This window comes from Terrapene carolina, unplaced genomic scaffold, assembly GCF_002925995.2.
Source record: "Terrapene carolina triunguis isolate 2854851 unplaced genomic scaffold, T_m_triunguis-2.0 Scaffold23, whole genome shotgun sequence".
Lineage (NCBI taxonomy): Eukaryota > Metazoa > Chordata > Testudines > Emydidae > Terrapene > Terrapene triunguis.
Window position 1 is genome coordinate 2,258,181 of NW_020664374.1, and position 18,693 is coordinate 2,276,873.

General features: G+C 41.7%; 1 protein-coding gene across 1 annotated transcript in view; it reads right to left on the reverse strand.

The window, feature by feature from the left end:
* Positions 1-18,693, reverse strand: part of LOC112110517 (P protein) — a 365,580-nt gene that overhangs the window by 245,378 nt on the left and 101,509 nt on the right. The window contains exons 5-6 of the mRNA XM_026649002.1: positions 14,992-15,049; positions 13,157-13,229 (exon numbers count right to left, since the gene is read on the reverse strand). Coding sequence (XP_026504787.1) covers positions 13,157-13,229; positions 14,992-15,049 — 131 coding nt within the window. The remainder of the gene's footprint in view (positions 1-13,156; positions 13,230-14,991; positions 15,050-18,693) is intronic.

The window sequence follows — 18,693 nt, forward strand, 5'->3', positions numbered from 1 at the left end:
TGTCTCCTGCTTCTGACCTCCTGGTATCCTGTCCCAGCTGACTCTTGACTCCTGTCTCATGACTGCGGACTCTCGCTTTCAGCACTAGGTCTGGCTGCCAACAACCCGACCATGACAACAGGCTTGAATGACACATTTGAAATCCCAGCTGCCATCTTCAGCAGGAGGTAGTTTTGTGCACAGATGCGGGCACACGTTGAGTTGGGCATCATGCGGACCACTCAGTAAAGATGTATATTCAACGTGCAGCCAACAAAATTTTAGGATACATAAGGAACGGGATGGGAAATACTGAAAACAATATGTTACCATGCTAATGTAACTAATCTGGAATTTGACTTTTTCACAATTTCACTTAAGAATTTTCAGCATTGAGGCCGTGGTTCAGCAAAGCCAATGTTTACATTTAAGCACATGTACTTAGATCATGGAACTTATAAAAGTGCTTAAGAGCATTGCTGAAGTAGGGCCTTATCACCTGATATTTAATGGGGGTATTTTACAAAGAGATGTAAAAATGTTGCAACATTTTTACAAATTCATGTCAGGCAATTAATTTGTTTTCCAGAAAGACGTTTCACTGCCCATAGTACTGAGAGAATTGAACCAGGAAAGAAAAAAACACAACTTAGAATTTTTAAAGCATTCTTACCAGTTTGAACACCTACAGGACAGCACTTTATCCCACTTTTAAATAATCTCTAGTGAAATAACTAAAGTTATCCCGGGTTGACCACACTCTGTTTTAATACAGAATGTTTTGGTTTGATATTTGAAGTTCCTACATCTTTACAAAGAATTACAGTGTTGCACGCTCATTAGTTCTCAGCAGAAAGGCTGAATGAGCATGGACACTGAACCACCCTTTGTGTAAAAAAAAAAAAAAAAAAAAAAAAATAGGTCTCTCCAGGTCAGAGTTATTACCAGTGCATAATGAGGAAGCATGTACCTCTGTACCCTGACTTGTGGAGAGAAGACTGCAGTCTCCAGAGCTGTCAGAACATCTGACACTTTTCCCAAGCAATGAATCCAAACATTTATTTTTAATTTGTTTAAAAGGGATAATTACACAAGATGATGAATTAAAAAATGCAAAGCAACCATGAAGAAGTCAACAGTTGTTTCTTTAAACAAATTCCAAACAGGAAAATTCATATGCTGTCCCTACCAAACTTTATATTACATTTCTCTTCCATTGCTGCAGTTTTCCAGGGTGGCTTGCTGTCCACAATTTCCAAACCCCAGTGCAATGGCACAAATCTTTATTGAAACCATATCAACAGCTCTAATGAGAGGCATTAATTATTGTCTTTCAAAAGTCTTGCTGACCTGTATTCATTAACCTAATGACTTGGGGCACCTTTGACAGCCATTATGTACACCATTATGAGTGCAGCCAATAATTTATTTCTACAAAAAAGCTTCAGGTGCATATAATTATGGCACCTTCCTGCCACACAATACATCCAACATAAATCCTATAATTATACAGATGACACATTCAGGAGCTACTACAGAGGAAACAAAGTCATAAGAAAAAGGAAAACTCATTTTCAAGGTATGCACAGTGGTGCCTTCATACAAAATAGTTTCTTCCTACATAGCTTTATTTTTCATTTGTCACTGTTCAAACATGAAACCATAAGAAAAAGCCCTAGCAAGAAGGTCCTCTATTTGATTGCACATGAAACTTAATAACTTTCACAGGTCTAAGCTGAGAAACTTAAATTGAAATCCCATTGGGGTTACCTCCTTCCAAACATTACTCAGAATCTCATCTCTTTTCCCCAGTTATGTCACTGCAGATCATAGCCTGCATCTAAGATACAATCTGATGTTCTCAAAACACTTTTGCTGTGGAAAACTACAGCCATGTTTCTATGAGTCAAACTGGGACCATTTTCAAAGGTCTGATTTTAATGATGTCTGTTCATTTTAATGATTTCAATGTATTGCTTACTGAATTCAGAAGCTTGTCAAAGCAAAGAGATGCACAAAACATTTGCAGGGAAAGACCCAACTCACACTGAGCCTGGGTTCAAGGTTCATTATACTCTGTGCACCTGGAGAGAAGAAGTTTTCCCAATAGGGGAAACTGGCAATTTCCTTTCCACCCAACAAGTCCCAAGACTCTTTCTTACTACAGCTCCCCTGCTGTGAAGCACAGCCCTGCTAGTGGCACCAGCCTCTTCCTGGTGGGGGGGGTTGAGGTGGGCCTTAGCCACCCCTTACATGGGCCCGCCCCCAGCTCCTCTTCTTCCGCCCCAAAGACCCGCCAGAAGCTGGAGCCAGGCTGTGATAAGAGCTGCCCAGGGAGCCTCCACCTGCCCTCGGCGGCGTGCCCCGGGAGTGGGGACACTAGCTGGGGACTGCTCTCAGGCACCCCAGGGCAGGTGAAAGGTCCAGGGCTCCCCACAGCAGCCCGGGTTCTCTCGGTGGCTCTTACCACGGCCTGGCTCTGACTTCTGGCCTGGCCAGGGGGCGGGACCTCAGGGGGAAAAGGAGGAGCAGGGGGTGGGGCCATAGTTCTGGTGCCAGTAGTCCCCCCACTTCTACACAGGTTCTGGCATTCCTGTGGGGCTCCCCAAATTCACCAGGGCCCCTGGACATGGGCCCTATGGGCCCATGTGTTAATCTGCTTCTGAGCACACCAGGAATCCCAGGGTTCTTCTGGAAGTACAGGAAGTATTCTGATTCCTACTTCATCCACACACGTACATCCCTCCTCCTTTGCTATGGCTAGCAATGCACGAAGTCCACAAGGCATCCCATAATGTTTAGCATCAGAAGACCTAAGGGGTTCCAAAGTAACTGCAGGAACTCTGGGGTTTCACTTCGTAGCATATATAGTTGTTAAAGAAACCCTGAAACTTCCCCTGCTAACTCTCTCAGCCAAATGAGCTACTGACCCTCAGCTAAGCAAAGAACTGGATACAGCAGAAGCCTGGTACGGGGAATCAGGCCTCTTTTTCATCTCAGAAGAGACCTTGGATTGGAAGGGAGGCAACTTTCAAGATTATCCTTTCCACAGAGATCAAAGATGAGAGCAGTGGCCAGCAGTGTCCCCACCAATAGTGGAAGTGGGGCCACAGCCACATATTATCTGGGTGCTCCTCTAGAGGTGATACCAGGGATGTTGGGGGAGGAATGAATGAAGGGCAGCTATGAGTTGGTGGTTTCTTGTGGGATGGAGGGAAATGTTTCCTTGGAGGCTTCAGTTTGTTAAAGTTCACAGCTCACTCTTTGCCTCATATTTGTACCATTAATGCATTTAAGGTTCAATCCTGCAGGGTGCTGGGCACTCTGGCCCCAATCCAGCAAAGCGCTTGGGTACATGCCTAACATTAAGCATATGCCTTAGTTCTTTGCTGGACCAGAGCTAGAGGGCTCAGCATCTTTCAGACAGTACAAATGAGTACAAGGGGACACTTAACATTTGTTCTGCAGCAGGAAATCTGAGGAGTATATTGATTAAACAGAGGTACGGCAATAAAAAAACAAACCTCAAAAAGGCAAACACAAAAGATTAGACATGCAATAGGATTTTTTAGTCAGTCACCAAGACTATTGTATCTAAGAATGGGGAGAGGGGTGAGTTGGTTGATTGTCGTTCAGGGAAAGGAAAACCCCTTTTTGATATTACTGATGAACAGCTGCCCCCAGCTCTTCATGGCATTATGATTAAAAGGTTTTACAATGACCTCTGCCTGCTCCGTGACTGAAGTAATTGCAGTGATCATTCAATCTGTGATTTCAAAACTCATGCACCTTCAGCCATAATCACAGTAACTAACATCCTCAACTCTTCGCTCTTCTTTTTTCCTTCTCATTAGCTTATATCTTTTTTTTTTCCAATGTCACCACTCCCCACATACACTGAAAAACTCTAAATAGTTTTGTTGAAAATCACTGACCAGAAACACTTTGGCCTCATAGCTTATCGGTCAATTTAAGAGATAGTTGTGAATTGCTCGGAACTTAGCCACAGGACGAACCTCAAATATTGCTAATATCTATACTGTGGTAGCACAAAGACACTAACCAAGTTGGGGGCCTCATGTGCTGGGTACTGTATCAACACATAGTAAATGGCACTCCTTGCTCCAAAGAGGTTACAATCTAAAAGACATGACATAACAGGTGGATGAGACAAACAAATGGGTCAAGGAGGATGGACAAGAACAGGAAGTCATGGTATATGAAGAAAATTATAACTTAATTAGCATCACAGAGACTTGGTGGGACAACTCCCATGATTGGAGTACCAGCAATGAGGGGTATAGCTTGCTCTGAAAGGATAGGTATGGGCGGGGGGGAGGAGGCGGTGTTGCATTGTACATCAAGAATGTATACATTTGCTCTGAGGTCCAAGGGGAAGTGTTGAGTCTCTGTGTGAGTATAACAAGGGGAAAGAACAGCATGATGTTACGGTGGGGGTCTATAACAGACCACCAAATCAGGAAGAAGAAGTGGATGAGTCATCCTACAAGCAGGTAACAAGATTAGCTAACGCACATGAGCTAGCATTAATGGTGGATTTTAATTTGCTTGATATCAGTTGGAAGACTATTGCAGAAAAACCTAATACATGCTGCAAATTCTTAGCATGTGTAGGGGACAGCTTTCTGATCCTGAAAGTTGTGGAAACAACTGGGAGGGGGGGTAATACATTTTGGATTTGGTTTTGACCAACAGGGATGAATTAGTTGCAAATGTGAAGGTGGTCGGGAACTTGGGAGGAAGAGATTGTGATCTGATAGCATTCAAGATCCTATGGAAAGAAGGACATGAGAACAGCAAAACAGGGACACTGGACTTCAGAAAGTCAGATTTCAACCAACTCAGAGAACTAGTAAGCAAGGTCCTGTGGAAAGACTAATTAGAAAGAAAAGGAGTCAACGGGGGCGGGCAGTTCTTAAAAGATGTAACACTAGAAGCTCAACATCAAGCTATTCCGATGCAGAGGAAAGATAAAAGCCACAGGAGGTCAATGTGGCTGCACAAGGAGCTTTTTAGCGATCTAAAAATGAAAAGGGATACATACAGGAAATGGAAGGAGGGCCATGTCACCAAGGAGGTATACATGAGAATAGCGAGAGCGTTTAGGGAGAAAAATCAGGAAAGTCACAGCTGGCAAGGAATGTTCGAGATAACAAGAAGGGGTTCTTCAAATATGTCAGACAAAAAAGAAAGATAAGGGATGGTTGGGTCTGCTGCTCAATGGAAAAGGTGAGCGGGTAATGGGAAATGATATGAGGGCAGAGCTGCTCAATGCCTACTTTGCTTCAGTCTTCTCACACAAAATAACATGTGACCAGATGACTCGTAAAATTACCATAGACAATAAAGGGGAAGGGATGCAGATCAGGATAAGTAAAGAACACATCAGATCAATTTGAATGAATTCAAATCAGCAGGGCTGGGGCTATTCACTTGAGGAATTCACTGAAAGAATTAGCTGAAGAAATCTTGGCACCACTAGCAATATTTACAAACTCATGGATGACAGGAAAGGTCCCAGAAGACTGGAGACAGGCTAACATAGTGCCCATCTTTTAAAAAAGGGGGGGGAAAGGAGAAGCTGGGGAACTATAGACTGGTCATCCTGACTTCAATACCTGGAGCAATGTATAAAACATTCAATTTGTGAATACCTGGAGGATGAAGGGGTAATCACTAGCAGGGAGCATGGATTTACCAAGAACAAATCATGCCAAACCAGTTTGATTTCCTTCTTTGACAAGGTAACTGATTTGGTGGATAGGGGGAATGCGGTGGACATAATATACTTGGGACTTTTGACACAGTCCCACATGATATTCTGATAAGTAAGTTGAAGAAATGCAGGTTTGGCGGAACTACCATTAAGTGAATACATAATTGGTTAAACAACCGCAAACAAAGAGTAACTATTAATGGAACGATGTTGGATTAGAGAGAGGTCTCAAGTGGGGTTCCACAGAGATCTGTTCTGGGTCCGGTGTTATTTAACATCTTTATTAATGACCTGGATATAGGTATAGAGAGCATACTGATCAAATTTGCAGATGACACAAAGCTGGGGGGGGTGCCAATACTTTGGAGAACAGAGCTAAAATTCAGAGCGATATTGATAAATTGGAGAACTAGGCTATAGACAACAAAATGAAATTCAACAAAGACAAATGTAAGGTGCTGCACTTAGGGAAGATAAGCCAAATGCACAAATACAGAATGTGGAGGTGAGGATAACTGGCTTGGCAACAGCACTGCTGACAAGGATCTGTGTAGTTGTGGTGGATCACATGCTCAACATGAGTCAGCAATGCGATGCTGTTGCAAAATATAAATAAATAAATAAATAAATATATTCATATTCAATTTTAGGTTTAACAGAGTCACAGCCTGCAAGTCACAGGAAGTAATAGTACCACTCTACTCGGAGCTGGTTAGGCCTCAAATAGGTGTCCAATTTTGGTCACTAATGTATAGAAAGCATGTAGAGAAACTGGAAAGGATCCAGAGGCAAGTGACAAATATGATCAAAGGTATGGAATGCAAGCCATACGAACAAAGGCTGAAGGAATTGGGTATGTTTGGTTTGAAAAAGAGGAGATTCAAGGGGAATGTGACAGAGGTCTTCAGATACTTGAAAGGCTGCCATAAAAAAGATGGAGAAAAAATTGTTCTCTCGTGTCACAGAGGGCAGGACAATGGGTTCAAACTACAGCATATTAGATTAAATCTCAAGAAAAGCTTCCTAACAGTAGAACAATGCCTCAGGAGGTTGTGGAAGCTTCTTCACTGGAGGTTTTTAAAAGGAGACTGGATAGCCATCTGTCTTGGATGGCTTAGACACAACAAATCCTGCATCTTGGCAGGGGTTTAGACTAGATGACCATTGTGATCCCTTCTAACCCTACGATTCTATGATTCTAGTGTGCAGCGTGTAGGTAACAAAAAATAATCAGATGTGCTCAATTCTTAGCCAGTCGGGGGCAGTAATCACAACTCACCACCTGCCTTGTCATTATTAGAGTGCAGTTATAGAAAAGGTGAATTTTGAGGGGCGATTTGAAGGACCAGGAAATGGCATTAGAGTCTAATTGGAAATTTCCCCAATGTATGGCAGGCACTGGCACAAGAGAAAGTACAAAGGTACTTGAGGGGGAAGTGGACAAACAGGTAATCAAGGCTGCTATCATTGGCAGAGCAAATGTGGGAGCTGACAGCTCGATAAGCTAAATGTGCGGTCTTGTGGGAAAGAAGTGGCTCAAAGCTTGGAAGAATTTGAAGGAATCTCAGAACTGCAATGCAACGGAAGGTGTTAAAGTTATTACCTGCAACACTTTTTTTTATAGGAGCCAAACATTTCTAGTTAAAGAGAGAAGCATTCAACTAAAGATAATTGTAATAGGTGAGGCAAGGTAAATAAGTACTACGCCAAAGAAACACAGACTCTTCTTTAAATGAGGGGGAGGTGGTATATGGTTGGATTGCACAATTCCTTTTTAGCATACAAGAATCCCAATTACTTTTTCATTTCAGAAACCCTAGTTCTATTATGGTGCATTGATTTGCTCCAGACCTCTTTTCTCTATTGCCTGTACAACATACAAATTTGTATAGATCAGGGCAAAAGTTATTAGAAACACAGCATGAAGAGAAGCACAGTAATGAATGTGGAGAACACCTAGCATTTCAGAACATCCTACAAAACCAAAACTTATTTTCATTATGGGAGAAATGCAGAAATACTTCTCTTGGTAGTTCATGGTTTTCTAATTAATGAACTCAGATCATTTGTGAATACTGATGACTGTGCAGTCAAGTAAGCCAAAAAGCCTTGTGTATTAGGAGTATTCATCCCTAAAATGAGCAGCATTGGGTTTTGTTAATGCATCACTGTATCTTTTCTGCTATTTTTAAAACCCAGTTCCCAAAGGTGTATCTTCTTATTAATTATTGATACTTTGCACTTACCTGCCTTTCATTCAAAGATTTGAAAATATTTCACAAACATGACACAACAGCGTAGGGTAACCAGACAGCAAGTGTGAAAAATCGGGACAGGGGGTGGGGGGTAATAGGATCCCATATAAGAAAAAGACCCCAAAATCGGGACTGTCCCTATAAAATCAGGACATCTGGTGACCCTACAACAGCGTATTGAGCCTTGCCAACTGCAAAAGAGGGCCTGCTGCCATGCACTGGCACAGAATACCTCTTGTGGCTGAATGAGCTTTTAAGTCAATAAGTTACAAATGATTTAAAAAAAAAAAAAAAAAGGAATAGCACCATCACCATTTTGGAAGATTATATTAAATCAATTTAATTTGAATCAGGGCCAGTACAGAAACCAAATGCATTTGTGATCAAAATAGTACAAAGCAAATCCTACAGACATGGAAAATCTCCATGAAGTCACTGGAGGGGGTGGTTTTCTGGTATTGCTTTTGACAGCTGCAGCCTAGCTACCTCAGTGCTGTGTCCCAGGTGTGCTTTGGTGAAATGGGCAAAAGCAAAGAGAAACAGCAGTTCAGGAGGAGGGACGGACATAGAAGATGATGGGAAGAGAGACAACTAGGGTTAACACAGGTGAGGAACAACAATAGAAAGAAAGGGAAGGAGAGAGAGAAGATGGAAAAGAGGTAGTCATAGGTAAAATGAAAAGTGAAGAACATCCATCCCAGTAGAAATAGCTCCTACTGCCAGAGATGGGAAGTACTGCCTCCAACAAAACTAATTCTGGTGCTGAGAGACAGTGGGCATGACAGGGAAAACCACAAACATCGAACTGAAGCTGGAAAGGTGGAAAAAATACAAAAGCGGAAGAAGAAAGAAGAGTATCACTCTTTTTGGCATGCAAATGCTTACAAATTCTTGGTTTTTCATTGAAAATATTTTTCATTAGAAGTTTTCCAACCATCTCTAGCCTGTACAAGCCTCTGCATTCCCACATCAGCTACATTTTGCTTTCAAAACTTTAGCTCTTTCCTCTATTTCTCTCCAGCACCGTTAATTTTGAATTAGCCATACTGGCAGTGCCTGCATAGACTTTCCTGTCAGAATTGAATCATTATTATTTTTCACTGATCTCTGCCCTTTCCAAACACCGAAGACAACAGAGTCAAATCTAGAGAGAGAAGTTCTGTACCTGGACTCATGGTTCTGTTCCTACTAACCTTTGTGGGAAAATTTTGCGCTCACATAGAGACTGATCTTGTGAGACAGCAAGCTCCTCACAAGATCAGACGTTTACATGAGTACAGGCATCAATGGGAGATGCACCCATGAGAGAAGAACAGGGCCATATGTTTCTAATTCACACAACAGCAGATATTAAATTGAAAAATGTGCCATGGCTGCCATCAGAGATTAACTCAGGGACCTCCAGAGCCCAAAACAAGAGTCTCTAAGCTTGAGCTAATGAGCCAGTGTCACAGACATAGCTGCCCCGTAGCATCCCTTGCTGGCGAAGCATGGCACTAGGGATGTTCCCTGCCTCAATTTCCCCTCACCTGGGTTTTCTGTGTCTCAGCCCTCTGGCTAGGTAATTCTCAGAGTTCAATTCCTTTCTGGGGTGACAAAAGTTCACACAAACAAAAGGTTCTTTCTTATTGTTTGGGCTCCTCTTCAGCCCATCCTCTGGGCTCAGTTCCCAGCCTCTTCTGGGCTACTTTTAAGTCTCTCTGCTCTGGGATAGAGTGCTGACTCCCAAGCTGCTTTCCCTGGGGTCCCCCCACAGCCTCAGCCGCTCTGGGCTCCCTTTCAGTCTTCCCTGCTCTGGGATAGTGCCCTGACTCAAGAGTCTTTCCAGAACCTACTTCAGGGCCTTTCACAGGACCCCAACTTGCTCCCTGTGGTTCCTCCCTCTGAGTTCTCTGGCCTTTTTACGAGGTTCAGGTATTAACCAGGCTGTTACCTGACCCCAATTAATCTTACCCCCTTGGCTGGAGGCAGCTAACTATGGCATAGGTGGGACTAATTGAACAAGTCCTGGCCCTTAAAGGGCGGGCATCCCATCACAGTCAGGCTCTGCAGTGAAGATCTGTAACAGACCCTCATCTTTTGTAGGCCAGGCACAAAGGACACGTAATACACACTGTCTAGTGGGATGCATAAGTTCTCAGGGCAGAGACCTTTCCTATTGGTCCCTAATTCACCATTCACATATGTAGCACTCTAGAACTAATATGGCAAACAATAATAATATAGAAGAAATGCAGTCATTCCAAAGTATGGCCTCTTCAGTAGAATTCAAGAGAAACAAATACATAGAATCTTAGGACTTGATTGGACCTCAAGAGGTCATCTAGTCCAGTCCTCTGCACTCATGGAAGGACTAAGTATTATCTAGACCATCTCTGCCATCCTGATAGAGATTCCACAACTTCCTTAGGCAATTTATTCCAGCGCTTAACCACCCTGACAGTTGGGAAGTTTTTCCTAATGTCCAACCTAAACCGCCCTTGCTGCAATTTCAGCCCATTGCTTCTTGTCCTATCCTCAGAGGTTAAGAAGAACAATTTTTCTCCCTCCTCCTTCTAACAACCTTTTATGTACTTGAAAACTGTTATGTCCCCTCTCAGTCTTCTCTTCTCCAGAATAAACAAACCCAATTTTTTCATTTTTCCCTTCAATCTAGACCTTTAATCATTTTTGTTGCTCTTCTTTGGACTCTCTCCAATTCATCCACATCTTTCCTGAAATGTGGTGCCCAGCACTGGACACAATACTCCAGCTGAGGCCTACTCAGTGCGGAGTAGAGTGGAAGAAGTACTTCTCGTGTCTTGCTTACAACACTCCTGCTAATACGTCCCAGAATGAGGTTTGCTTTTTTTGCAACAGTGTTACAGTGTTCACTCATATTTAACCTGTGATCCACTATGACCCCCAGATCCCTTTCCGCAGTACTCCTTCCTAAGCAGTCATTTCCTATTTGTATGTGTGCAACTGATTGTTCCTTTCTAAGTGGTGTACTTTGCACTTGTCCTTATTGAATTTCATCCTACTTACTTCAGACCATTTCTCCAATTTGTCCAGATCATTTTTAATTTTAATCCTATCCTAATAATACACCATGTATTACCTGCAAGCCTGGCAGTGCTTATTAATATTTCAGTCTGTATGTAGATATTAATTCCCTATAGTCTAATACTTAGATTTCAAGGTACTAAAAACCTCAGATTCAACAGCAGAATATTGGTGCATTTAATCATTCACTAAATGTTCATGTATAATGAACAGCTCACATTAGTAGTAATAGAAGCATCAAATTAAATGTCTTCCCTCCTCACCCCCTGCATAGGTTCCAAGCAGTGGTGCCAATTAGAGGTGTCAGGAGTGGGGAAATGAAAGAAATGCCCCCCCCCTCAAGGTTTTGGCACTTGCTCAAAGTTCCACAGGCTATGAAGCTGGGGCGGGGGGAGATGCTCCAAGCACTTTTAAGCAGTGGTCCCCTACTACATCAGTACGGCTGCTGTTGGAGCAGTCCAGAGCATTGCTCCAGCTGTGTGGTTGCAACGTCACTGAAATTTGACCGGGCCAGCCCTCTGTCCAGACAGAAGGGCAACTGGGCCAAATTTCAGTGGGTGTCATTGTGATCTGATGCATGGTGTCACAACACCACTCAAATCTGACCAAACTGCCACTCTGTACAGATGGAGGGGTGGCCAGCCAAATAGTGTTGTGACCTGGTATATGGGGAGTCTGTCCCTGTACAGTGAAATGCAAGGGAATCTACTGAGAACTGGACTCCTGGCAGCATCAGTTCATTCACTCTGTGGGTAAGAGAGAGGAGAAACTCCCTGGCCAAAGGAGACCAGGGGTCCATGTGGAGTGTGGAGCAGGGCCTGGAGCAGTGTCCCTGCCGTGGAGATGGCAAAGATCAGAATTTGTGCTCCAGAAAATATCTGAATTAGCACCCTTCCAAAACTAAAAGGGACCACTGTGATCATCTAGTCTGACCATAGAATTCCCCCAAAATAATTCCTAGAACAGGTCTTTTAGAAAAACATCCAATCTTTATTTAAAAATTTTCAGTGATGGAGAATCCACCACAACCCAGGGTAAATTGTTCCAATGGTTCCATTATACCACTATTAAAAATGTATGCCTTATTCCAGTCTGAATGTATCTAGCTTCAACTTCCAGCCATTGGATCATGTTATACCTTTTTCTGCTATACCGACGAGCCCATTATCTAATATTTGTTCCCCATATAGGTACTTATAAACTGCCATCAAGTCACCCCTTAACCTTCTCTTTGTTAAACTGAATGAATTAAGCTCCTTATGTCTAGTGCTATAAGGCATGTTTTTTAATCCCTTAATCATTCTTGTGAGTCTTCTCTCAACCTTCTCAAATTTATCAACATCCTTCTTGAAATGTGAACACCAGAACTGGATACAGTATTCCAGTAGCAGTCGCTCCAGTGCCAAATAGAGGGGTAAAGTCACCTCTCTGCTCCTACTCAAGAATCCCCTCTTTATACTTCCAACGATTGTGTTGGCCCTTTTGGCCGCAGCATCATACTGGGAGTTCAACTTCATATCATTGACAAAGGAAGCAGTATTCCACCATCATCATCAAGGACTCAAAGCTTCTACTCAAATCTCCATCACTGCGTACATTTTTCATTTTCTAAATACAACTTTACTGGACATTAACAAGAAAAAAGATTCTGTCCATCTTCTTGCTTACTAATTATATATTACAGGTAAACTATGATAAGGGTTATTTATTAAAATGTATTATTAATAACTTTAATTCACATTTCAACTAGTCATATCTTTGAGGGAACTAGTTTTGGGATTTTTCTGTCATTGTGACCTTACACCTCTGTTGTTTACATTTTGCATATTGTGGTCAGGTTTCATTATGAACTTCAGATCCCCTTTTTAAGACATGAATAGGGGTCAAGTGGTGTCCAGTTGAAGAAATAGGAAAATCAGGCCTTTGCACACTTCATTATCACTTACATAAGTTACTATGGAAACAGGTTTGTGAACAAATTAATTTGCTACCATAGGGGCAGTTAGGTAGCATCACAGACTCTAAGGAAATAAATCGCTGTAATCAGCAAAGCAGCCATTTTGAATCAGCTTATCATCAGTATAACCGATGACCACACTGCTCTCTCTGATTATTAAAAAAAGAAAATGATAAAGGATACAGTAGCCTTCCAATGGTGACACAGCCAACATCTGCCAGGGTGCTCCTTGATCTGGATAAGTGCTAAATAATATCTATGACAAACAAAAAATGGGCATACATTGAATTGTTACAGAGTTGACCTATCTACCTAGTCTGTCTCAAAAAATATATGAAATGGCCTTTCTTGAACATTATAAACAAATGCATAATTCACAATAATGTTTTCAGGTATATTTAATTCCAATTGCTGATATTTCTCTTAAAACTTAAAACCAGGCCTGTGACTCTCAAAAAGAGTGAGTGGTATTGAGGTGTAATCCTTCACCACATTTAAACTAGCAAAGTCATACGTTTTGTTTATTGCAATCAAGTCTCTCCCAGGACCAAGTTGCAGGCTAGTTTTAAGGAACTGTCTGGAAAGTTAGGCCCAAATCCTGCCCTGGCTGAAGGGAAACAAATGCTTACTGTGCCCTCTGCTACAGGAATCCTGCCAGGTAGAAAAAGATTCCTCATGTCAGGCAAGCAGATAATTTCCAACCCTCCAAAACACTTGCAGAGCCTTGCAGCCTAACAGTTCACAGATTCCATTAGGACTGTCCTTACAGTCAACAGCAGCAATCTGACAACTCAGCTGCAGAACCCCCTCAGCCACCTCCCCTGCTATGCCTCTAGCTTCCCTCCACTAGAACACTGTGACTGCTACTGGATCCTGGATCAGTGTCTCCCTCCATTCTTTTTCTGCCTCCACCTTTCAAGCGTTCGATTGGTTTCATTGTAGTGCATTAGGGAGCAAAAGAGCCAGGCAAGGAGACACTTAATTCGGGAGCTGGCTGCCTCCACCAGCACTGTTGATCAGTTAATATGAGGCAAGGAGGATGGAAAAGCCAGGATAATCATGAAAGAAAGGAGGAGAGAAAATGAGGATCCCGGAAGGGAAAGAGTGAGAGGAGAGAACTAGAATCAGGCAGTGGACTAGAGGGGGGATTTGAGGAGAGATGAGAAACAGCTCATTAGAGATGGAAATTAAAAACACACACACACACACACACGGCATTTACAGGCAAGAGACACTTGTGGATGGGGAAAAGAGACAGGAGTATTAGAACAATGAAAAGAGGAAGAAGGAAAGAGCAGAGATTATAGAAGGAGAAGACAGAGGAGGACGAGGAAAGGGTTATAGAGACAGAAAGAGAGGAATTAGAATTAGGGCATCAGGCAGAATGGGAGAGATTTTTAAGAAGGGCTGGTTCTGGGGGAACTAGCTAGAATATGAAGCTATATACTATTTTCACCCTCCCTGCTTTATTCCTGGGACAGTTTCTCTGTCTTCCCCAATGGCTGCTAGAGTGTAGCCTTCTGCAGCGCCCCTCCCTGTGCTAGCTGACCAGAAGTGATACCGGCAGCCACATTTTAGCAGCCATTGGGGAAGGCAGAGAGCCCACACGAGGTTTTGCAGGGCCTGTTTTCCACTCTGCAAGGAGTTCCATGAGAGTTTGAGGAGGAAATGGAGGAGTTAGTGTGGACATTTTGACAGAGGAAGAAGCTGAAACCCTGAAGGCCCCCAGTTTTGAAGCGGTACTTGAGGAGCCATTTCAAAATCATTATACACCTGCCAGTGACATACATGCTAATTAACTGGACCTGCCTCCTCTCCAAGCCCCCTTGGGGGCACAGTTTGTAGCATGTGGGACAGTGTTTAACTAATTCACAAGAGACCTGTGCATCTTTTTGCCCATTGATCCTCACTCCCCTGAGAGGATTAAATTTAGCCTTAAGTGACAGTAATTCCAATTTAAAATCATTACACTAATTCTAATATATTAAATGTAAGAATGTTGCAAATCCAATACTTACAGAGCACACCACTACAAAGATAAAAAGGGTTGAAACTTTTAGGAATCTTAAACAGCATCTGAAAGGTAAGAATAATGTTACTTATACATACAAACTTTATAAAAAACATTATTTGTGTTTAATCATAAGGAAATTTTTTAGATAGAAAATAACATGATTAGCCAGAGAACTCAGTTTCCCCATAGAGTACTGAATACGGGCACTAAAATGCAAGCAATTGTCTATTGCCATTCCAGAGCCCAATCTTGTCATCCTTACAAATACAAAGCTACTTTTGACATCAGTGGAGTTTTCCTTGTATAAGAACTTCAAGGCTGGGCCCTAAATACATTTTACTTGTTACACAAGAGGCACACCGTCATGGCTGACTTCTCCAAAATTTGATCAATCCCTCAAAATATTTCTAATACGTACCCTGAAAATTATTGAAAAAAAAATCATAGTTGTAAGAAGGGAATAGACATTTGGAGTCCCGCAATAATCAAATTACACCTCTACCCCGATATAATGCTGTCCTCGGGAGCCAAAAAATCTTACCGCATTATAGGTGAAACGGCATTATATCGAACTTGCTTTGATCCACCAGAGTGCGCAGCCCCGCCCCCCCGGAGCGCTGCTTTATCGCGTTATATCCAAATTCGTGTTATATCAGGTTGTGTTATATCGGGGTAGAGGTGTATCTCTTTAAAACATCACCAGTTACTGGACATTCACAGATAAACTATCAGAACCTTGGTTTTGATTTATATTTTACATTATCACAGTGAGCCTGAGTACACTGAACAATGACTTATTTTAAAAAGATTCAGTGCCATCAAATATGCTAAAATCTCAGGAAAATATTTAGTATGTCAAACCAGGCTTGTTTTAAATTAAACTATTTTCTATTAAAAATTTGCATTTTCCAGTAATCAGTTTTTACATTTACCATTTAAAAACTATGTCCTTGTGTCTTATATGTGGGAGCTCTCTCTCTCTCTCTACTAATTATTTTTCTATTTGTCAATACTATACATAAAATCAATGTGTGATAGAAAATATATCCCAGTGTTCACACCCTACATGCTACTGGAATAATGTTTGTACAAGGTATGCCTTGTGAGGTATCAATAAATATCTCAACTTGCTGATCAAGAATATCATGGCAAAATGCATATAGCAACATTATATGTAAAGTTTGAATATAAGCTGAAATCACGACTGAAGTATGTTTTCCAGATAAGTCTGGGGAGTGGCCAAACTAGTTGCTGAGAGAGGGCAAGCTGACACCTCAGACAGGTGGAAACAAGGCTGATGAACCATTACCCGCTAAGTGGCCAGTCTTTGGCAAGGAAGGGGGCACGGGCAAAAAATCTACATCTTAGCAAAGAAACAGCATGGAGTTTCCTTCACTAGACTGCCTGTCAACTTGCTCCCAGCTGGAAATGCTTCTCAAATGGGGGACAGGACTACCAAAAGAAGGGGCAGATACCCCAAGACACCCTTTCTCTCTGTGTGTCTCTGGTATCACTCCTAAGAGGACAAGGGAAAACAGAAGTTGGACTTGGGGGGAAGGGTGGGTCCTGACCAGAAGAGTTTGGTCAGCAACCTTGCTGGAAGCATATGGTGATAAATCTTTGAATCTAATATAGTTTGTAGTTAATAAACTTGTTTTAGTGTTTTATCTAATCCAGTGTGTTTGAATTGGAGTGTCTGGGTAACTCTATTTAAAATAATAAGCTGGCGTATTATTCCCTGAAGGAATAACAGATTTAATATATTTGTACTGTCCAGGAGAGGACTGGGCAGTACAGGACATACATTTCTGGGGGAAGATCTGGGACTGTGTTGAGGTCACCCTTCAGTATAAGTAAGGCTTGTGAGAGCCAGGGTTTAGCTGTCAAGCTGCAATTACACACAGACCCTCAGTGTGTAGCTTGCCTGCTGGAAGGCTGTTTGTGAGTGGCCCAGGTGGGAGCTACTACAACAAAGCATTATAAGGCACCCAAAGACAGGGGGGACACAGCCCCCACTAGTCTGGATTGTGCCCCGGGTGTGTCACATTGTTTTATATTCACAGTAGCAATGGGTTCTACTTTGTAATTTGTCTCTTAAATCTCTCCATTAACTAAAACCATGGATGTCTCCCTAGTAGTTTAGCTAAAAGTAAACATTAAAAAATCCACTGCCTTCTGATAGAATGTCAAGTGAGTGGGTTGCTTTAAGCCTGATGGGAGCAAAGAGAAAAACATTCCAAGACACTAGAATTAGTTGAGAAGGGTCTAGTTCAATAAACAGCTGCATTAAGAGAGTCATTTGTGACTCTAAACTAAACTAGACAAGTTTCAAAAGATTCAGAAGTCATGTCTGAATCATAGTGGAAATAAGTCCTAGGATCAAGATCACTGATGGGAAAATTAGAAACCATGTAGGTGGCCACAGAGTGATCCAAGCTGCAAGGCAGCAGAGAAGCAGGCTCAGTCTATTTAAAGTCTTTCATCTAGAAACATCAAAGTCCAAGCTATTGAAAAATGGAAAATAGCAGAACAAAAAAGGTTTGAAACTCAAGGCAGCAATGACCAATTTTAAGTTACAAAAGCAATTACCAGCACCTCAGGATTGATAATACGTGTGAGCTACAACCAAGTAGGATGTGTGAAGAACACCCAGTACATGTCTTTAATTATATATTTTGTTTCTCTCTCCCACATCTATTCTCTGCCTCTTAACACCACACTACTATTTACGTACTTTGTTAGGATTTTTTAATATTTTACAAATTATTAAAGCCCTGTTCAGATTATTTTAGATTTAATGCATTTGAGTCTGCACTTTCAAATTATGTTTCAACAGTTCCTATTGAAACAAGAAACATGATGACAAGTACATTGGAAGATACAATAGAAATCAAGAGGCGTTAATTGAGAAGTCCATAACTACTTGTCCTTAAATAACAAATTCATCCTCAGGGACTGACAAGATATAATTAGAAGCTTCTGAAAAATGTTATTTTATTGATGAAGCATAGCATTTGGGGGAGAGGGTTGTTTGTTTGGTTGATTTTTGGCACTTAGTATTACAGGAGCAGTGCTTTTAACAGCTTACAAACCAGAAATGATCAGCCTTTGACTTAACCGTATTTAGCAAGTACAAATTCTGTGCTAGATTCTATCCTGATTTATACCCCCAGGGGAATCCCACTGGACTTCAATGGGCCTGCATGAGGTGCAAATCTGGGAAGAATTTCCCCTTCTGTCTCTAAACTTAATGATTTTGAGCCACATCCTCAGCTAGTAGCTCCATTAATGTCAATGGAGCTATGCTGATTTATACCAGCTGAGGATCTGGCCCTTTATATACATATATATTCAACAATACGGCAAAATATCTCACAGGAAAATCCACCAAGGAAATATAGTACTTTCCCAAAATGTAAACTTATGTGGTTTTGCAAATGATTAAGTAAAGGAACCAAGCAGGACTGAAACAACATCAAATATTGGCTCAAGCTGCTAATATTGCAAAGAAACAGTGCTGGTATAGTTGTCAGTATTTATCCAAGCTGTGCTAACTGTAGCCAGTACAGTTAGCCTACTCTGCTTATTCAACAACAATGGAGAATAGGGAAAATCCCATGTTATTTAAATATCCCTAATTAGAACTGGAAAATAAACATGAAGCAGTGAGCTAAAACAAAGCACATTGTGTGATTTAGCCAAATAA